This window comes from Triturus cristatus, chromosome 2_1, assembly GCF_964204655.1.
Source record: "Triturus cristatus chromosome 2_1, aTriCri1.1, whole genome shotgun sequence".
NCBI lineage: Eukaryota > Metazoa > Chordata > Amphibia > Caudata > Salamandridae > Triturus > Triturus cristatus.
The window spans coordinates 126,039,155-126,062,058 of NC_140581.1; the positions used below are offsets into that span (position 1 = coordinate 126,039,155).

General features: G+C 50.6%; 1 protein-coding gene across 1 annotated transcript in view; it reads left to right on the forward strand.

Annotated features, from left to right (window-relative positions):
• The window catches only part of NOL6 (nucleolar protein 6), a 530,178-nt gene that overhangs the window by 199,756 nt on the left and 307,518 nt on the right, over nucleotides 1-22,904 (forward strand). Inside the window, exons 16-17 of the mRNA XM_085628873.1 lie at nucleotides 3,567-3,707; nucleotides 10,250-10,367. Of these exons, the coding sequence (XP_085484999.1) occupies nucleotides 3,567-3,707; nucleotides 10,250-10,367 (259 nt within the window). The remainder of the gene's footprint in view (nucleotides 1-3,566; nucleotides 3,708-10,249; nucleotides 10,368-22,904) is intronic.

Here is a 22,904-nt window from a genome sequence, read left to right on the forward strand (position 1 = left end):
TGCTGGGCCCTTGGCGTCTTCACTGGAGTGGCAACCCCTCAGCCAATACAGCGCCAGGATTGGCTTAGAGCAGGGTTACTCGCTGTCCGTCTGCCCATTATGAGACCGAGGGTTGAGCCTTTGATCAACCCTCGCTCTCCTAATGGGCATGCACCAGCCAGAGCAGAAACTAGTGCGCATGACTGGGCACGGCGGAAAAATTCACCGACCTTCACCAGTTATGTGCACTTGTGGTGCTGCCTGCTCCTGGTCTGACAATGCATTATGCATGTCAGTCAACATGACGCCGGACCGCCCACCCCCTTCAGACTCTGAAGGGGGTGAGCGGTCCAACGTCATGCTGACTGACATGATTGGCAGTTCTACCTTGGCGTCTCTGAACTTAAAGTAAACTGAGTCAGTTTACTTAAGTTCACAGACGCCGAGGGAGCTGCGGGCGCGGGCGGCTTGTGGGACAACGCCCCAGCGCATGAATGGACGCACCGCCACTGCTCCCTCCATTTTTCTGTACTTTTTTTTGCTGGCTTTACCACTCTGCGCACTTTACAACTAATAATCAGCTCCAAAGTAATTGTGCTCTGGCCCCTAAACCAGGTAACATTGGCTCATACACAATTGGCATATTTAATTTGCTTACAAGTCCCTAGCAAAGTGCACTACATGTGCCCAGGGCCTGTAGATTAATGCTACTAGTGGGCCTGCAGCACTGATTGTGCCACCCACATATGTAGTCCCTTAACCATATCTCGGGCCTGCCCCTGCATTGCCTGTGTGTGTGCAGGTTACTGCCACTTCAGCCTGGCATTTAAAACTACTTCCCAAGCCTTAAACTCCCCTTTTATTACATATAAGTCACCCCTGAAGAAGGCCCTTGGTAAAAGGGCAGGGGGCTATGTAAGGAAAAGGCAGGACATATACTTCTTTGTTTTACATTTCCTGGTAGTGACAAACAGCTCAATTTCTTTTTTTTTACTGCTGTGAGGCCTACTCCTTTCATAAGCTAGAATTGGGAATTCCTTAAAATACCTTTAAGTTGTAATTCCTGATCAGAAAGGAGTAGCTTTTTCATGTTTCCTATCTTTGGAATGGTAATGGTCTTATTTAACATTACTATTTTAGAAATGCCTCTTTTTAGAAAGTGGACATTTCTCTGCTCGTACTGCTCTGTGTGCCTTACAGCCTGTCTCTAATACACGCTTGGGCTAGGTGACCGATCCCTTTGTGCATTCCTTCTAGACAGCCACAGGAAAGGGCTTGGTATGATTCAGCACCCATCTGCATTCCGATTGGTCTTCCTGGGCAGATATGAGGAAGGGGCTCACACCTACTCTTCAATGGGTAGTGGCTTGACCCCATACAAAGGACTTATAGCCACTCACTGGTAGTCTGGGGTGAGGACTGGGATTGAAAGGGATACTGGTGCACTTTAAAACTACTCTTTAAAGTTTCCCTCACATTAAAGGCCCATTTGGGTATAAGTACTGGGTCTTTGGCCTCATCAGATCGCCACTTATGGACCTACACAGAATCTCCGACAGAAGAACTGCGGTGCTGCGCATAGGACTCAACTGGACTGCATTTCTGCTTGTTGCCCCTGCAGCCTGCTGCTCACTGATTCTGCTGAAAGGAGAGCTGGACTCTGCCTTCCCTCCAAAGTGATCTCCAAGGGCTTGATAGCTTGCCTCTTCTATCTGAAGTAAAGCTGCGCGGTACAGACTGCACCCTAGGATTCAAAGTATTGTATTCAGCGGGCCCATGTTGGTCCATTTAGCCGGCACCCGCTCCATCGTGGCTGGCCTGCACTTTGGATTCGCACCAGTCCCTTGTGACCTAAAGTAACCTTTTTAGCGCTACCCTCTTATAAGTGCTTTATTGCATTTATTTCTTCAACATTCAATAACTCGACTTCTACTTTATGGATTTTGATAGTTTTGGACTTTTTTTTACTAAGATAAATATTTGCTACCCTCTAAACTGTTGTGAAGTGTTTTTGTGGTGGATTTACTGTGCTGTATGATACATTGCACAGATACTTTACACCTTGCCTTCTAAGTTAAGCCTACCTGCTCTGTGCCAGGCTACCGGGGGGAGGGGTGAGCACAGAATAATTTAGGATTGTGATGTGACTTGCACTGACTAGGATTGTTGTCCCTACTTGGACAGGGTACATACCTCTGCCCATTAGAGCCCCAATTTTTAACAGCCTCTTAATCTCAGTCCCCTTCAGGTGAGTTTCTTGCAGCAGTATAATATCAGGACAGTGTCAGCCCAAGCGCTGCATGACAATCACTCTCTTAATTTTACTCCCCAAGCCAATCACGTTCTGTCACATAAAATTTCAATTATTCCCCTGCATCCTTGAGGGAGAACGGCTCTGTGAGGTTTGTAGAGTAAAGCGTTTGCAGTCCCGGGGCATCCAGCCCCACTGCACCATTTGTATCCGGCTGAAGGTGGTGAAATGTAAGCACGCCTAATGACATGGTAACTGTTACTCCGCCCCCCCCCCCCCCCCCCATTGGGTGTTTCTTTCATTGACCATTTCTCAAGTCCGCTTGCAAATGAGTGACCTTCGTAGCATAAGTGTCTATTTTCGACTCTAGAGGCTCCAGCGTTGCCCGAATACCATGGACAGCGTCCATAATGTCTCTGAGTGAGGGCTCTACCTCTCACTCACTCCTCACTAAGCAGTATTAATACACTTGGGCCCCAGCCTGCAAGGGTCCCCTCATTGGCAGAGGGCGTGCAGGGTTGTGTCTTTATCCAGCTTGATTTGCTGCTGGTGTTTGTCACTATGTCCTCTACTACTGATGATCTCATTTCTAAAGGGGAACTGTTGACTCCCTCCACGTAGGGCCCCCTCAGGAGAGTAGTCACCACTGCCTACTGGGTGTAAGGCGATCCCCACTCTGGTTATCCCCCGTATACCTGGGGCCCGTTGCTTCCTGTCCCGCGCCCCATGGTCTTGCCCCGCCAATCCCTTCAGCAAGTCCCCCTCTGGCCGCTGCCACTCCTTACTGCACCATGCAGCGTGAAGGTCCAGCAGATGGACTCCTCTATTGGTATGACGACAGCCGCTGGTGGGTCGTTGCACAGCATAATCCAAGCGGAAGGGCACCACGCAGTTGCCTCAGCTACTCTCTTCGTTCGATGGCCCCCGACTACTCTCTCCTCAGTACTCACTGCAATCCGGACAGTCTGCGGTTTCTTCTTGTGGGGGGGGCAGCACACTCACCCCAGCTTTGTCCAGTCCCCTACAGCCTGCTGAGGGACCATAGACAGTGGCCACGGGTGCCTCACCTCTCCAGACGCCCGTGGCTAGGAGTGTCAGGTGTCGGCAGTGTGATGGATGGATCTAGGGGGAAATTGAGGGCTCACTTGAAGAGCTCTAAAGAAGAGCGGCCATCTTGCCCGCTGGTCAGGCCATTTTCCTTCTTGGAACATTTGAATATTTAGCAGCATATAACAATGCTGTTTATTGTTGTGTAAAATGTACAAATGAGAAGTGAATGGGAACCAATCATACGAGTTCCTAGTGACTTTAATGTATCTTTCTTGGGGATTTACAGCCCAAAGGAACTGGAGAGGAGCAGTTGATCAGCGTTGTAAAGTCCTACGATGACCTCAGCCGGAAGCTTTGGAGCCTGGAGGGCCTGCCACTGACCGTAACGTCTGTCCAAGGTACACACCCAGCTCTGCGATACACGGATGTAAGTCACAACTTGACTGCCTCATGCTTGCTTTTTGTTGAGAGAGAACCTTATTTATACAGTTGGATGTGGCTAGTTTCTAGGTACCCAGTTCTTACATTTAAATGCTGTGCTGTTTCTGTTCCTGATGTACAGTCTAACTTACTCACTGTACCTGTGTCAATATCACACACATGCCCAACCCAATGTTTGTTTTGTTTTAAGAGGAGCTTCGAATTATAGTTTATAAGAAGAGCTCAAAACCCACCACCTCGCACCTCGCATTTTTCCAATTAAGGTCCATGGATAGCATAGAGAACACATATGCGGGTCCACAGCCTGCTAATTTGACAGCATTATCAAACCAGCATTTACAAATTGAGCAGGTCGCCTAGCCTGGCCTGGCCCTCTAAACAAAACCTGAGCATTGGCAAAGACTCATCTGTTATGCGTCTTGCATAGCAGGCTGGCTAAATGTGTATGCTAGTGCCCATTCTTCATATGTTCACTTGCCCTGACTGTTCCTTGGCACCTGTACCACATCACTATTTTGTGACATGCAGATGAAGGACTGTAGATGAAAACATGTAAGACAGGAAACCGTTTATTATGTTTGTTAACATTTCTAAATAGAAGGACAGATAAACTACAGCACATGAAATGTAGAAAAACAGGGTTGAGCTTAAGGGGCCCTTGTAGAGTTTGGTGGAGTGGGTAAGTTTTCATAGAACCTAGTTCTAGGACACCCCCGCGCCGCACGGCCACCAGCTGCTGCTTGTGCCTCCCAGCCTCTGCTTCGCTGCCCCGGCTCCGCCGCGTGACCACGCCCCCTGACTTCGAGCGGCGTGGTCCCTGCTCGCTTCTTGCCCTGTGCCACTGCCTCTGACTGTATTGTGTTTGTGATTTGATTTTGCTGTTATCTTGTACTTTTGTCCCCCCATTCCTGCCTGTTTGCCAGTACTTTCAGCCGCCTCGTCGCATCCCTCCCCGCTCCCCGCTTCCCGCCTCCACCGCTGACCCCGCCCCTTTTTTCTTTCTGTACCCTCCCCGCTCCCGCCTCCCAGCTGCTCCGCCCACCCGCGCACTTGGCCATATATGGCGACCGTGCGACGCAGGTGAGTGTGACCTAGTTCTAGGACACCCCCGCGCCGCACGGCCACCAGCTGCTGCGTGTGCCTCCCAGCCTCTGCTTCGCTGCCCCGGCTCCGCCGCGTGACCACGCCCCCTGACTTCGAGCGGCGTGGTCCCTGCTCGCTTCTTGCCCTGTGCCACTGCCTCTGACTGTATTGTGTTTGTGATTTGATTTTGCTGTTATCTTGTACTTTTGTCCCCCCATTCCTGCCTGTTTGCCAGTACTTTCAGCCGCCCCGTCACATCCCTCCCCGCTCCCCGCCTCCACCGCTGACCCCGCCCCTTTTTTCTTTCTGTACCCTCCCCGCTCCCGCCTCCCAGCTGCTCCGCCCACCTGCGCACTTGTCCATATATGGCGACCGTGCGACGCAGGTGAGTGTGACCTAGTTCTAGGACACCCCCGCGCCGCACGGCCACCAGCTGCTGCGTGTGCCTCCCAGCCTCTGCTTCGCTGCCCCGGCTCCGCCGCGTGACCACGCCCCCTGACTTCGAGCGGCGAGGTCCCTGCTCGCTGCTTGCCCTGTGCCACTGCCTCTGACTGTATTGTGTTTGTGATTTGATTTTGCTGTTATCTTGTACTTTTGTCCCCCCATTCCTGCCTGTTTGCCAGTACTTTCAGCCGCCCCGTCGCATCCCTCCCCGCTCCCCGCTTCCCGCCTCCACCGCTGACCCCGCCCCTTTTTTCTTTCTGTACCCTCCCTGCTCCCGCCTCCCAGCTGCTCCGCCCACCCGCGCACTTCGCCATATATGGCGACCGTGCGAACGCGCAGCGGTCACGCGCAGCGGGCGCGCCGAAGGTGCGCCAAAGGTAAGCCCGTCTGCGCCCGTCCGCGTCTGGACCGCGCCCAGCGCCAGGACCCCGGGCCCACGAGGACCCCGACCAACCCGCCTGACGTACACCGCCGCCAACCTCAGCGCACTCAACACCGGCCGAACCCCGGGATGCCACCAAGCCACCCCGAGACGCACCCACGGACCCTTCAGCTGCCTCACCTGCAAGTTCACCTGCACCCAGACCTGCCTCGCACCAGCACCCGCCAAGTCGAACACCAGCAGCACCCACCTCAAGTGCATCCTGCTCAACACCCGCTCCGTCCACAGACACGCCATCGAACTCTGGAACCTCCTCGACACCACAGCTCCAGACGTTGCCTTCCTCACGGAGACCTGGATGAACGCCTCTTCAGCTCCCGACATCGCCATCGCCATCCCAGAGGGCTACAAGATCACCCGGAGGGATCGCACCGCCAACCAGATGGGAGGAGGCATCGCCATCATCCACAGGAACACCATCCGCCTCACGACCAGCACCGACAACACCCTGACCACCGCCGAACACCTGCATTTCCAGATCCACACCGACCCGAAGACCACCCTCAGAGGCACCCTGATCTACCGACCTCCAGGACCACGCACCCAATTCAGCGAGGACATCGCCGACTTCGTCAGCCCGCATGCCCTCCCCTCCACTGACTACATCCTCCTGGGGGACCTCAACTTCCACCTGGAGAACAACAACGACCGCAACACCAGCACCCTGCTCGACAACCTCGCCAATCTTGGACTCAAGCAGCTGGTGTCCACCCCCACCCACCTCGCCGGACACACGCTCGACGCAGTCTTCTCATCCAGCACAGACATCGACTTCAGCCACGCCACAGAGCTCCAATGGACGGACCACAGCTGCGTCCACTTCACCTTCAAAAGAACGACGACCCACCACCACCAGTAACAGGCTGCCCGCAGAAGCTGGAACAAGATCACAGCCGACCAGCTCGCCACCACCCTGAGCCAGCACCCTCCTGCCAGCTCAGTGAACCCCAGCCAGGCCGCCGACAACCTCACGAAGTGGATCAGCAACTGCGCGGACGAGCTCGCCCCGCTGAGGACCCCGCCCAGCAGACCCGGCAGCAAGAAAGCCCCATGGTTCACCGACGAACTCAAGAGCTCCAAGAAGAACTGCCGAGCCCTCAAGAAAGTCTGGAGAAGGGAACCAACACCGGACAACATGACCACCTTCAAGCTTGCCACCCGGAAGCACCACCAGATGATCCGCGCCGCCAAGAAAACTGCATTCAAGGACCGGCTGGACAACAACGCACACAACTGCAAGGAACTCTTCAACATCGTGAAAGAGCTATCCAACCCCAGCGCAGGAAACAACGACATCACCCCATCGCAAGACCTCTGCGACTCCCTCGCCTCATACTTCCACAACAAGATCGCGGACATACACAACAGCTTCAACAACCAACCAACGCACACCACGACCGAACAACCACCCCCCACCACCACCCTCCACGCCTGGACTCCGATCAACACCGAAGACACCATCCGCACGATGAACTCCATCCACTCCGGATCCCCGACCGACCCCTGCCCTCACCACGTCTTCAACAAGGCCGACGCTGTCATCGCACCCCACCTGCGAGACATCATCAACACATCCTTCGACACCGCCACCTTCCCTGAGAGCTGGAAGCACGCCGAACTCAGCGCTCTACTCAAGAAACCCACAGCGGACCCCACCGAACTCAAGAATTACCGCCCCATCTCGCTCCTCCCGTTTCCAGCCAAAGTCATCGAGAAGACCGTCAACAAGCAGCTGGCCGCCTTCCTTGAGACACATGGATCCCTCGACCCCACACAGTCTGGCTTCCGAGCCAACCACAGCACCGAGACCGCCCTCATCGCCGCCACCGATGACATCCGATCCCTGATGGACAACGGAGAAACAGCGGCCCTCATCCTCCTAGACCTCTCCGCGGCATTCGACACTGTCTGCCACCGCACCCTAGTACAGCGCCTCAGCAACGTCGGAATCCAGGAGAAGGCTCTGGAATGGATCATCTCCTTCCTCGACGGAAGAACGCAGAGAGTTCGCCTACCACCGTACAAGTCAGAGGCCACCGAAGTCATCTGCGGCGTCCCTCAAGGATCCTCGCTGAGCCCCACCCTCTTCAACGTCTACATGAGCCCCCTCGCGGCCATCGCACGCCAACACAACCTCAGCATAATCTCCTACGCCGACGACACCCAGCTGATCCTCTCCCTGACCAACGACCCCGCCGCCGCCAGAGCCAACCTGCACGAAGGGATGAAAGAGGTAGCCGAGTGGATGACGACCAGCCGCCTGAAACTGAACTCAGACAAGACGGAGGTCCTCATCCTGGGCTCTTCACCCTCCGCCTGGGACGACTCCTGGTGGCCTCCCGCCCTGGGCACCGCACCCGAACCGACAGACCACGCACGCAACCTGGGTTTCATCCTGGACTCCTCCCTCTCCATGACCAGGCAAGTCAACAACGTCTCCTCGGCATGCTTCAACATCCTACGCATGCTACGGAAGATCTTATGGTGGATCCCCACCGAGACCAGGAAGACCGTCACCCAGGCCCTCGTCACCAGTCGACTGGACTACGGCAACGCCCTCTACGCCGGTACCACCGCCAAGCTCCAGAAGAGACTCCAGCGGATCCAGAACGCCTCAGCCAGACTCATCCTCGACATCCCACGAACCAGCCACATCTCCGGACATCTGAGAGACCTGCATTGGCTCCCCGTCAACAAAAGAATCACCTTCCGCCTCCTCACCCACGCACACAAAGCCCTACACGACCAAGGCCCGAGCTACCTCAACAACCGAATCAACTTCTACGCTCCCAAACGCCACCTCCGATCAGCCAACCACGCCCTCGCCGCCGTCCCCCGCATCCGAAGAGCGACGACAGGAGGAAGGTCTTTCTCCTACCTGGCCGCCAAGACCTGGAACTCCCTCCCGACCGACCTGCGCCTGACCCAAGACCACCTCTCCTTCAGGAAGAAGCTGAAAACCTGGCTGTTCGAGCAGTAGCGGCACCCCCCCTCCCCCCCCAGCGCCTTGAGACCCTACGGGTGAGTAGTGCGCTATATAAATGTCTTGATTGATTGATTGATAAATTGGATTTTCACCTTTCCAGAAAACTTGTGGTTCCCTCAACTAATTTAGAGTCAGATTAAATGGAGATAAAAGCATTATAAAAAGCACTGAACTAACAAAGCTTTGATGTACCTTTAACTTGTGAACTAACAATAGTAAGTTTAGTGGGTGGCTGGTCATTGCCAAAGGGACAATTCAATAGAAGGGCTGAGATTGAGCGGCTCATTTCGAATTTGGCAGGGTGGGAGAGCCGCCATAAATTACCATGACCCTTCCACCCAATCCGTTGTTTCCACACCTAATTTAGAGGAGGGGGAACTACAGAGTTTCTATCAGTGGAGTCTCAACAGGCTTCACACTGGGGAACCACAGGACCAGTGGGGTACATTGATGATTACCACATCCTATTTAGGGTCAGTGGACCATACTGCTGGGTGACTGTTACTAGACTTCCCTGCCTGGGACCACCTGGTGGCGGGTGGTCGGCCTGGGTAAGGAGATCAAGTGATTACTCCTGGAGAGGAGTGAGAGAAATCCCTTAATGTCTGTCCATTTTTGTTTTGTTTTGAATAACAAACTCCGATTTTGTTTAGGAAAAATATATATATCTGTCACTGCTAAAAGAACATAGCGCCCACTCCGCAAACTATTCTTCCTTGATAGAAACCGCTGCACTGGTAGTTCCTCGGAAGGCTGTGAGGTCCGTGCCAGGCAGACTGAGATTTTACAACATGGCTGCTGATTGTAGTCTATGCGGGGCAGTTAGGCCTCCTGCCAATCTTTAAATGACCTTACTAGGACTCATTTCTGAATCAGGTGGTTTGTGGTGTTACCTGATAGGTTAAGAGGTTCCTTTAAAGGCACGTAATCTGAAATAACATAGACCTTCATAAAATCTCTCATTATTTTGCCACATTTGCGTTTTAACCTTCCTTTAGTGTGAGTGTATGCTCTCCGAACAAATCTAACCCCCTGCCCCTCCTCCAATCACACGCGCACTTTGCCTTGCACCATGTGCAGTGCTCTGCTGCTTTTCGGCTAGCCGTGCTACAGAAATACTACATACATCAAGCAATTATTGTATAGAGCTGGGTAAACGATCGCAAACAAACCATGAAGCTATGCTAGCGACAGTGTAGCTTCAAGTGATACTTTTATCCCTTGCTTTGCACTACATATTGTTCATGGCACTTGGTGTGGCCAGTAAAATAAGGTTACATTTTAAACTAGCTCATATAGTTTTAGATGTTCCAATCACTACATATTGTGCATTTCATACTGCAAGTTGTCACTCTCCACTTTCAAAATCTTCCATTTGAGTTTGGCTTTGTTTGTCAAATATATAGTATGTTCCGGCAAATCAACAACTTTGGGATCAAAATGTGCAGCCTGTAGACCTTTCTCCTCCTGCACCAAATTTCTAAGTGGATCTAAAGACCTAGCACTGAAGGAGGTTATCTTGGGTCTTTAAATATTTGATGAGGGATATAAAGACAGAGTTCTCTTGTTTCAGGTGTTTCCACCAGTGCCTGTGAAACCGGACTACGACTCCCATGAGAAGGTCAAGGAAAGAAGGTCACTTCTTCCATTGCTGGACAAGCCCTGCCCGGCTTATGTTGCACCATTGAAAGGTAATGCCATTATTAGGGTGCTACAGGAAGCACATCTGCAGAAATGTTTGATATTGTAATCTTTTTCTCAAGTTAAGATGTGATAGATTGTGCATCAATTATTGCTGATGGCTACTTCTAACCACCATTTACTCACAGTTCGAATGTCCCCAGACGATAGACTGGATGCGTAACATTTTTTGGTGAAGCTCCCACATGCCGATCTGTGGTTCCATGGGTGTCTGCCGTGATTCTGTACCACCCTGTAAGTGACGGAGCGGCATATAAGCACTACCTCTGTGTGCTGACATCAGTTACTTTCTTTCTGTACCCTTTGATGCGGATCCTGAGCTCTGCTTCCAACTTTGTCAGTTTTCAGATGACTTCAAAATGTTCTTCAGACAGTGTGCTATGGACATTGTCTCCCACCAAAATGACCAGATTCAAGCCTTACAGTGACTGCGGGAAGCAGATGTTGATCACGCACCTGAATGACTTATTTTCTTCCATGATTGGGTTTTGGTTACTACTCACTCGTGTGATAAATGTGCTCTCCTGCACCAGAATGAGATTCATGAGTGAATGCTGAAACGCTACCATCGAACATAAGTGAAGGTAAAAACGTGAATTCTGTCCAAGGTCACGGGGCTGCTTGTCAAGGCATGCCCCTTAAAATCCTCCTGGAAGTCGAAGATGCACCACAACAGTACACTGCAAGGAAACTAAGCAGGTTTTGCCTCCATCCCACCACTCGAAATCAGATGAGCAGGCGCAAGAGCGACAATCGAAATATACCTGCAAGCCTCTTCTGGCTTTGATTTTCCAGTCCCACTGCTGGTCGCTGCGTATCCCAAATTCTCTGCCCGTTGTCTACACTGCAGCAAATGGTGGTCTTCAAGGATGCCATTCTGAAGCTCTCCCACACGCTACTGGCTTCTCCTAGCAAATATATGATGTTACTTAGCATACCGTTACTCTGCAGGTATTTACTGCAAAGTTTTTACTTCGCAAATACCATTTCTACGCATGACTTTAGTGCGCATGCTTTTACTTCGCAAATATATATAAATATATTAAAAATGCTTTTACTTCGCAGTTAATTATTACACATACCGTTACAACGCATTATTGGTACTTCAAAACTTGCCTAGTAATAAAAACAGACATTTACCCCAACACTACACTAAATACAAATACACTACCCTACACATAACAAACTCTAAAACACTACCCAAACCCCCAAACACTACACTACCCTAAACCCTAAATCACTACCTCCGAAAGACCCTTCTTCTTCCCCCAGCCCACTCCCTACACTCAAACACTACCCTGCACGACACCCCAACACTACCCTAAACCCTAAAACACTACCCTACACTACACAACAGCACAACGCTACCCTAAACCCTAAAACACTACCCCCTGCACAACTCTCCCCCGACCCACAGTCCTGTCCCTACACCCAAACACTACCCTGCACGGCACCCCAACACTACCCTAAAACACTACCCTACACTACACTAACACCACAACACTACCCTAAACCCTAAAACACTACCCCCATCTCGACCCTGCCACTTTACCAGTCCATTCCCTACAGTTAATATGTTTATTTTTATTCATCCCGTTTGCATGAAATATTTTTAGCTTTATTTTGCACAGTAACTCCATTATGCGTAGTAAATGCATGCTAAGTAAATGCATGCTAAGTAATGGCATCTCGAACTAAAATATGCGTAGTAATGGTAATACGAAGTAATGACCGCGTAGTAAAGGTAGAATACCTCTCCTAGCGTATCTTCGAGCCCCATGGAGCCTCAAGGTGCTTCACAAGAACGTCTGTTGGCGGGCCTTACCTCAGCGCCACCTGCCCCCACGAGACCTGTTCCTGGGCCTGTACTGATGCTAGTTCACACTTCCACACTGGCTTTTGGCCCTTACCGGTACCTTCCATGTCATTTCCAACTCCACTGATGGACAAACTTCTACCCTCCTCATTATACAGATTATGGGCTATAACTGCATTTAACGTGAAAAAATGTGTGGTGCTCTGCCTATTTTTGGCCTAAGTTCTCAATAATAATCCTTTTAACTTTCAGTGTGCTACATTGGGAGGCATGCTGTCTAACATGCTTCAGGGTCATCAAAATCATAAGTTCAAGTACATGTACTTGAACCAATGTGCACAGTTCACAATATACCTACATTTACAAAATAACATGGTGCAAGGTAGGTTTCCAGGGACTGAGCTGAACTTAACTCCTGGGCCACCAATGGGATAAAAAGCCTCTTTCGCTGTAGATGTGCGAAGGTTTTTTGCAGTTGCCTGCTGTTGACACTGAGGGAAATTTAAACCAGGTCTAACCTTCTGAGTCACTATTGCCATTCAGTTAGAGCATCATGGACAAACTCTTGGCTACTTCGTCTAAGCCATGTCCAAGCCCCCAGGTCCGTCGACTGGTGGCCTAGTGACATAGACCAACCCCCAGAGAGTCCGCATCCTACGCCTGGAAGCCTGGTGGTACAGACGTCGACAATGTATTGATGCTTTTGGAAATATAATGTTCTCTCTGGCTAATTTGGCACTAAGATCCTTTTCAGCAAGTACACTCATGCTTTTTGGGACTTAACCCCAAGATCTTGCTAGTAGTCTTGAAATAATTTAGAGGCACGGTGGCTCAAATGATATGATAGCCAGGACATGGCAAAGCATGTTTTGCATGCTGATCTATGCATCACAGACTGTGTTGACCGATCTATTGGCATCTGTATAGTGCTTGTGAGATCATTCAGGTTTTTAGAAGCTGTCCAAGCATCCTTGGTGGATCAATCAATCAATCAGTATTTGTATAACGCTACTAATCACCCGTCAGGGTTTCCAGGTGCTGGGTTGCAGTGCTCAGTCGAAATGCCAGGTCTTGAGGCTCTTTCTGAGAGGGTGATATCCGTAGGTGTAGGGAAAAGCCGTTCAGGACTTTGCGAAGTAGGAGAAAGAACAGCCTCCTCTGTGGCATCGGTGAATGCGTGATCTCTGGATGGTTGATGAAAGTTCAGGCGGTGGTTGATGTATGCTGGTCCTAGGTTGTGGAGGGCTTTCTAGGTGTGTGTTCATATCTTGAATTGGCATCTTTTCTGGACGGGGAGCTAATGGAGCTTCCTAAGGTGTGGTGTGATATGGTTCCATTTGGGTAGGTTGAGGACGAGTCTAGGTGCTGAGTTGTGTATCATCTGTAGTCTCCTCATGAGTTCGGTGGTGGTTCTTTTGTTCAGTGCATTGCCGTAATCCGGCCGGTGACTAGGGCTTGAATGTTGGTTTTCCTCGTGCCAATGGGGAGCCATTTAAAGATTCTTCAGAGCATGGGGAGAGTGTGGAAGCAGGGGGAGGAACTGCGTTGATCTGTTGCTTCGTCCAGAACGATGACAGTTGGTCTTCATCCCGTCAGCGATGTGCTTCATGCAGTTGGGGAAGTTGGTCTTCGTGGTTGTGGGGTCTGCTGAGAGCCTGAGGATGGCTGTCGTAGGCTTAGGATATGATATTGTGGTCGTGGGTTCTGACTATGTTGCTAGAAGTGTCATGTAGGAGTTGAAGAGGGTGGGGCTGACGGATGAACCTTGAAGGTCGCCGCAGAGGGTGATTTTGGGTTCTGAGGTGAAGGGAGGTAGGTGGATTCTTTCCATCTGAGGGCATCTCCCTGGATTCTGATGTGGTGCAGTTTCTTGATGAGTATGTGGTGGGATACGGTGTTGAATGCTGCGGAGTAGTCGAGGAGGATTGGGGCCACGGATTCTCCACTGTCGGGGAGGGTGCGGATGTCATCAGTGGCGGAGATCTGAGTGGTCTTGGTGCTGTGGTTGGCATGGAAACTGGATTTGGAGGTGTCAAGCAGGTTGTTTCCCCCCTGGTGTTTGGTGAGCTGCTGGTTGATGGCCTTCTCGAGGACTTTGTCGGAGAAAGGGAGCAGTGAGATGGGACGGTGGTCCTGGAGTTTGCTGGGTTCGGCGGAGGGTTTCTTGAGGAGAGGTCTGAATTTGCGTGTTTCCATGTGTCTGGAAAAGTGGCTGTGGTGCCAATAGTCCCCTAACAATCCGCACGATCACTGAATGTCGGAGCATAGGAACTAGGTAGACATCAGTTGATGGATCAAGAGTGGCAAGAGAAATCTTTGTACAGTGGAGCGAGCCCTGGTTCCATTTGTTTGCTGCCACCAATAATGTGCAGTTTCAAAACTACTGCGCTCTAGCATTTTCTCCAGGTAAATCACTGAGATGATTTCTGCGACTGTGATCGGACGTCGGCCCCCTGTGTGCGTACCTGCCACTGACTACCTCAAATTACTCTAATCTGGGTGAAGAGGATGATATTGTCCCACAATATGATATGGGATATTGGTATGAGGAGCTACAGAATGCCAGTAACCTGGATACTTTACCAGAAACTGGCCTTATTTCTCTGCTACAGATATAAGTGCCTTCTCTGCTGTCTTCATGCGTAGGGCAGTTGAACTGCTTGACCTACAACTGGCCACTATAGAGATAAAGATTAATGTCTTTATGGAGGTTTTTCAACCTGGTCAGGCATCTATGGAACCTCTCCTGCCAATCAATGAATGGTCTCAGGGATGCTCTCTTGAGTAATTATTCAAAACCATGATCTGGCCCTGCAGTCAACAGACTGCTCGCTTGTAGCCATTGACCTGCACCGGGTGACCTTAATTTCCTCGCACAACACTCCACACCAGGCAGCCTGGTGCTTCAGGCGTCAACAAGTCAACAGTAATGCTTTCTCCACCATCCTACCTGATCAGGATTCTAAGCATACTTTGCAAATGCATATTTTCAACTACAAGTCTTGCTGTGTGTACTGTAAATGCCAACTACCTCCCAGACTGCCACAGCCAAATGGGACTCTGTGGCCTAAATTCTGCCAACCGTTGTCGATCTCCGAACAACCCTAACCCAAGCTATACTAGAGGGACATGATGGAGAAAGGTTTGTGATCTACTCTGGTTTGGACACCACTGACTGTCTTGTTGTGCGATTGGCATAAGTGTGGCACTTCAGTGCCATGCCTGGATGAGGTCTATGAGCTTGCCCTAGAATATCCATGTCATTAGATATGTCTTTATTTTTGGCAAGAAGGTAGATTCATGCCTGGAACGTTTAAAGGAAGCTGTGCCTCCCCACATTCCTTGAATCTGTCTGCTACCACCAGACAATTCCAGCAGCAGTTTTTCTTCCTGCAAGGCCACGGTGTGGGTCGTCAGTAGCGCCACCGTCAAACTCATTTTTGGCTCAGCAAATTTTACAGCCCTTTCGTAGCCAGGGCAGCAGTTCACAAAGACAATGCTCAGGGCATTTGGGGCAAGGTGGAGCTTAGTCTCTCTGCTCCTCCATCATCTTCTGCCGCAAATCCTCTTTAGTGTGTCCATCTTGGTACACATGCAGCCACATTGGAAGAAGGGTCCAAAATTTCCTTCAGGGATGGCAGTCCGCCACTTCTTAAAAGTGGGTCCTCTAAATTGGCCACCGGGGCTATTCCCCTTTATTCCTTTCTACCCTGCCTCACCTTCCACCACCATCAGGACAGTTGATGGAGGAAGGAAGTGAAGACTCTTTTGGCCAAAGAAACCATAGAGAGGGTTCTGACCTCGTAAGTCTGGGTTCTACTCTTGCTACAAACGTGTGCCAAAGAAGAATGGCAGCCTTCAACCTATTTTTGGCCTTCACCCTCTCAGTGCTTGCCTCTGGCAGGACAAATTGAAGATGCTCACGCTAGCCTAGGTCCTGTCTGTACTATACCCTGGAGCCTGAACAGTAGCTTTGGACCTGCAGGACTCTTATTTCCATATTCCTGTCCTGCAGACCCACATGCGCTATCTGTGGCTCACAGTAGACCAGGAGCATTTTCAATTCACACCTTCGGGGTGAGGAGTACCAGTCTTCCCCTACCTTGACAACTGACTGTTGAAGGTGGGTTTGCCCCAGCGGATGTAGACCACCTCTGGAAAATGGCAAACCGCTTTAAAATCGTTTACTGTCAACATGCCGATGTCGCACTTGCCTCCTTAACAAATGCTTCTGTTCATCTGAGCCATTCTGGATACGGTACAGCTTTGTGCCTTTCCCATGGGAAGGAGAGTCCAGGACATTCGGGCTATGATACTAATTGTTTCAGTCACTATCCTGGATCTGTGGGCAGATGACTGAGGCTGCTGGGATTGCTGGCCTCCTGCATTCTATTTGTGAATCCTGCCAGATGGCACCTGATGGCTCAGCAGTGGGATCTCTAGTCCCAAGGGGCATAGCACCAGGGGAATCTGTCAGATTGTATCCAGATTTAGGGCAAGGCTACAACAGATCTGCATTGGTCTCTCCTTACCCCACACAGATTTGACAGTGGTGATGGATGCATATGTTCTAGATTGGGGAGGCGATGTGGGAGGGGTGAAGATCAGAGGCTTATAGTCTCCAGCAGAAGCTTGACTCCACATCATTTTATTGGAATTGAGGGTGATTTGTTTGCGATTGAAGGTCTTCCTGCCCATCTTCAGAGAAAGGCTTGTGCAGGTGCTCTCAGAGAATGCCATTGCTATCCGGTATTGTACCAAACAGTGCAAGGTCTTTGGTCCTGTGACAGGAGGTTCTATGCTTCTGGAAGTGGCGGGACTGCAAGGGAATTTCTCTGGTGGTGAGCCACCTGGCAGGATCTCTAAAGAACAGGACGGATAAACTTGGCTATGAATAAATGGTAGTTGCACCCAAAGGTTGTGCAGGACATCTTCGATCAAAGGGGAGAACCCAGGTTTGATCTTTTCACCAATGCTGAGAATGCGCAAGGTCAGCACTTTCGCATTGGAGTGTTCCTAAGAAGGCTGTTTCTCAGAAACCCATTCGTCTAAATTGGTGCTCGAACCTCCTGGATGTCTTTTCACCATTGCCTCTACTGCCTAGAGTTCTGAAGAAGATTAGGAACGATGAAGTCCAAGTCATCCTAATGGCTCTGGATTGGACCAGGAAAGTGTGGTACCTGGAACTCCTGGGCACGAGCATCTGATCAAGCTCCTGCTTTGGGAGTATCTTCTGTCTCAGCAGCAGGGAAGGGTGTTGCACTCGGGACTGCACAATCTGCATCCCCATGCTTGGAGATTGAGTGACAGCAATGGACTCGCTTGACCTTCCTTCCGAGTTTGGCGATGTCATTTCGGTGGCGAGGTGTCCCTTTATGAAGTCAGTGTACTCCAGTAGTTGGGAGAAATCTGAGCCATGGTGCAGAAGACCTATAGTCTCTTTCCACCAGAGCCAAAGCTGCTACCACTGCGTTGGCGTGCGGAGTACCTGTCCTGGATTTTTGCCAGGTGGCGACATGGGTGTAGGTACAAACTTTACTGAAACATTACTGCCTCATCAGCCAGATCCGTCAAAATGGACGTTTTACCAGCTTGGACCGGCAGGACTTTTTGGAATAAGCCAGTTTACTGACCCTCCACCTGGAGAGGTACTGCTTATTGTATCCATCCACAAGATGAGGAATCGGTGCTTAGAAGTATTCTTCAGAAGAACAAGCTTCTTCCCTTCTGTAGCGCTCTTTATGGTGGATACTCTATTTATCCGCAGCTTCCTCAGTGACCAGCTGTAGGAAACTGGCTCTATATATACTACACCAAAATGAGGTATAGTGTGTATAGAGTCCAGGTGACCCCAGTGGTAGGCAGAGGTTAAAGTTGGATAGAACCTTACTCTCTAATAGTGGTAGCTTGGTCGAGCAGTAAGGCAGTATCAGAGGACAGTGTTAAGCATTTGATGTGCACACTCAGTCAGCAAATGCATTCACACACTCCAGAACTGAACTCTAGGCCAATTGTTTTGTATTAAAAAAAAAAAAGCTTCTGTCCAGTGACCAGAAGTGGGCAAAAGCGGCAGTTCTTCTTGTCCAGTGACCTTTCCTGGAAGCACAGGAGCTTTTGGAGCACTAGGAAAGAAGTTGTATTGAACACCTTCAACTGGAAACTGTGGACTGGTGCCTGTTGAACCTGTTTGAAGATTTTGTCAGATGTAACTTTTTTTTTTTTTTTTTAACTCTTTTTATTGTTTATAAAAACATAACAAGGTCACATATGAAAATTTGTTTCACCAAGATAGTAGGGTTGCCGCAGCACCGGCGACATAAACGACAGTATAAGACTAGACCAATGTACAATAGTTCTGAGAGTAGGCTAGATTCATTCCTTGATCTCCAGGCCGGACAGTCGGGCCTGCGGAGGCTCACATATGTCACCTCTGTAGGTGTTCCAAAGCGACCACACCTCCCCCCACTTTCTGGGGCACCCCCGTGCCGTGTATACTGTTTTTTGCCTGCAACATGCACCAATCCATGTCTTTTTGCCAGTCCACCAATTTCGGCAGCGTCGATGCACCCCACAGACGGGCTATGTTCCTTTTCGCCACCATTTGCCTAAGTGTGACCCAAAGCCTCCCCCGTGTAGATAAGTCCGTGGGTACCCATATGTTCAATATACATCGCTTAGCCTCTGTGCGAAGGTCAACCTCCCACACTTCCCGCATGCAGGACACAACTCGCCTCCAGTACCTCTGCACCCCCGGGCATTCCCACAAGATATGGAAAAAGGAGCCAGTCGCCCCACACCCCCGCCGGCAGAGCCCCTTCCCCCCCCCCTCCCCCCCCCCCCTCCCATCGCCAGAATTTGTGTGCAAGAAACGTATACTCTGTGCAATATTTAAGCTGCACGAGCCGGAGTCTAGCCGATATCGCCACCTCTCTTGGGGGACGCCAGAGCGGTAACCCACTCCTCGTCGTCAATCTCAAGTCCATCAGCCACCCACTTCTCTTTCAGGGATTCGAGTGGATCGGGGGGGGTTATTTATCAGTTTTTTGTACGTGAGCGAGATGGCGTGCTCCGGCATGTGTCCGTCAAGCAGCCGATCCTCGAGCGGGGAGGCCTGCGGGGGTCGAGTCCCCGGTGGAATGTTCGGTTGGAGGGAGTGTCTATTCTGCAGGTATCTGAAATACTCCGTAGGCGCCAAGTTGTACGTTTCCTGTAAGTAGGCAAAAGATCTGACCCCCTCGGACCCCCACAGGTCCTTCACCTGGGAGATCCCTATAAGGTCCCAGCTACGGAACCCCTTTGTGTGTCCCAGGCTTCCCAGTCTCTCCGACGCCCACAGGGGGGTGGCCATGGTCAAAGTGTTGGTCCAGCCCAGCTTGCGGTGAGCAGCGTGCCATATTTGCACCGAGTGCTTCGTCGGTCCGGTGAGCTGACACTTGCCGGGTTTAGAGTAAAGCGCGACCTCGTAATTCCCCCCTGGGAGCAACCACCTGTCCATCCCGTAACCTGGGTCGTTCCCATCACTATACGTCCCCTGGTTGATCGCCGAAAGGTGAGCGGCCCAATAGTACTTGCGGATATCCGGGAGGGCTATCCCCCCGTCGTACCATCCCAACGTGAGTTTCTGCAGCGCTATTCTAGGCGCACCCGACCAGAGGAGGGCTTGCTGCGCCGCCTCTATAGCCACAAAGTAGGAATTGGGCACCAAGTCTGGGTAGTTTTGGAGGGCGTATAAAAATCTAGGGAGCGCCATCATTTTAAAGAGGGCCGCCCGGCCCAGCAGTGACAATGGCAGTCGCTGCTACGAAGTTGAGTCACGTTGGAGCCGTCGCAGTGGCGGCAGTAAATTCTTTTCATACCGGAGAGTCTTATCCAGAGTGACAAACACTCCAAGGTATCTGAAGCCATCCTCCGCCACGGTAAGCGGGCAGTTGCTGGGAAGCCTGGGAGGGCTGCCATGGAGGACATAGAGGACGGATTTGTTCCAGTTGATGCGGAACCCCGAGTTCCACCCAAAACTGGTAAATATATCCACCCCTGCCACTATAGATCTCCGCGGGTGGGATAAGTAAAGGAGGATATCGTCGGCGTATAGCGAGATTTTGTCCTCCCAGCCGTCCGTCCATCGTATCCCTGTGAGGTAGATGTCCTGCCGGATCCACGCCGCCCGCTGCTCAAGGGAGAGCGCAAACAGGAGAGGCGAGAGCGGGCACCCTTGTCTGGTGCCCCTCTCCAGGGCGAAAACCTCAGAAACCTTGTTGTTGACTACCACCTGGGCCAGGGGCTCCGAGTACAGGAGGCGGACCCATGCCGCAAAGCGGGTGCCGAAGCCCATTTTGCGGAGTACCGCCATCATGTAGGGCCATTCAAGGGTGTCGAAAGCCATGGTAGCGTCAAGCGACACCACCACCTCATCTTCTTGGATCGTGTGGCACCTACCCAATACACCATTCAGGCGGCGGATATTTAGTGCCGTATTGCGATGTGGCATGAAGCCGGACTGTGTACCAGCGTGGGAAGCCTATTGGCGAGAGTTTTTGCTAGTGTTTTCAGCTCTGCGTTGAGCAGGGAGATCGGTCTATACGATGAGCAGGCCTCTCTCGGCTTCCCTTCTTTCGGTATTGGCACGATAGTGGCCAGGCGCTGCTCGCGCGGTAAGCTCTCCGTCGCTGCGCTTTCCTCAAACATATGGAGGAGGTGCACGCTAAGAACGTCGGGCTTCAGCTTGTAGAGCTCAATCGGCAGACCATTAGGTCCAAGTGCTTTACCCGGGAGAAGGTCCACGATCGCACGTTGCAGCTCAGTCGCGGCGAGAGGGGCCTCCAGGGCTTCACAGTCGGCCTCCGACAGGCAGGGCATGCGAATATCTGCGAGCAAGGCATCAGAGTCCTCCTCCGGACGGTCCGACCCCTTACTGTATACCTGCCGAAAGTGCCCCGCAAATTCCGCCGCGATCGCTCTGGGCTCCGTTATCACGTCCCCCGACGCCTTAATAATCTCCGGCACCACGGTAGTGGCCCTCTGTTTTTTCTCGAGCCAAGCAATAAGTTTGCCCGCCTTGTCGCCCTGGTCATATATCCTGCCCAGCTTGTGCTGAATGGCAGTCTGGGCAGCGTGCGTGACCAGCTCCCTATATTCCGCGGTTTTAAGGCGCAACCGGTGCCGCACCCCCGGTTCAGTGTCCGCGCACGCGGCCTCTTCAAGTGCCCGAAGGTCAGATGTAACTTTTTTGTGTAAACATTGCAACTATATTAAAAATTATTAGAGCAAGAGGAAACAAACACAAAACAATATTTTTGTATTGGAATAGCTTTAATGCACAGAATGGAAACTCGGTCTCGGTTACTTTAGAAGGGAGTTGTATTGAAGGAGAGAGGTAGGCTAAGGGACCCTGTAGAACAAAATTAGTAAAATACCTTATTCCTTAAACACTGAACCATTCCTCTACAAAATCTACGCTGGCACTACCTGGATCAATTCAGCCATTAAACTAAAGAATACAAACACTATGTGAATACCATGTGGTATTGAAAGTCACCACTTGACCATTGTTGCCTAGATGAGAAAAATGATCTCTAAAATGAAATCCTTTCATAAGTATATTCCTACTTCTGTTTCCTCTGGTAAGTCAAATCAGACCACTCATCATACAGTTTTGACACTTAGTGGTCATTTTGTGGCTGCAGGACAATCCTTTGGTTTCAACGCTTCCATCTGTGGACCACAGCAGAAAACACAGGGTGGGGCAAAGAATCCCATCGAGGGGGTAATGCTTCTACAGCATCTTGCGCAACATGGGCCTCTCACAGAATGTGAGCCTTTTCTTACACAATCTTCATTCATATCTGCAAGCAGCAGTAAAGAGTCTGTAATTGGAAATATTAGTATGCCATGGACTTCAGTTACTACATAAGGGCTCACTCCATTCTCCAGTGTGTCTGTTCTCAACCATTTCCCTGGGGCAGCCGTGATGCCTTCTTAATCTGCCGCTGTGTGGAGCTACTGTTGAAGCGGCTAAAGAACATGTTTTCCTCAAACCTTGAAGTCCAATCTGCAACTTTTAAACAAGAACACAGGCTGCTATAATATGTTCCAGGGCCTGTTCTCTTTTAAACCAAAGGGACTGTTAATTTTGTTGCCAAAATGATGCACTGCCAGCCTCTAGTGGTTGGTTTTGAAAATCAAATCCAAGACATTTCTCTGTATACATTTTTACTTTCAAAGACGGCAGTTGATTTAAAAAGCATCTACATTTTCTGGAAGCTCAATGTTTTTTTCACTGCGGAGATCCTGTGTGAGGAACTTCAAGGTTGGGACACATTACCCCTCAATTTTCTTGGCTGGATGACCTAGTTTAAGAAGGTGGCTGGTCCTAAACTCCCATAATGCACTTCAGAGACACTTTTTGAAACTTCTGAAACATTATTGGATTAAGTAAGCAGCTCAAAGTTTTCCTAGATAAATGTATTTAGTCTGTGATGATATGCATATCTGGGCTGCCCAGCTCCTTATAATAAATGATTGGCTCTTTGGCGCCAAAGATAGTCTTGCCTTCCGCAAAAATTATAAACTCTAGGATTGACTTTCCTTGGATTGTGCTCAAGTATTAAAGTTGCTTCACTGCTTATTGTTATTAAAAAATACCCCAAAAAGTAGGCTATGAAAAAAGTAACCACGCTCCTGGATCGTACCTCAATCACTCCCACCTAAAACA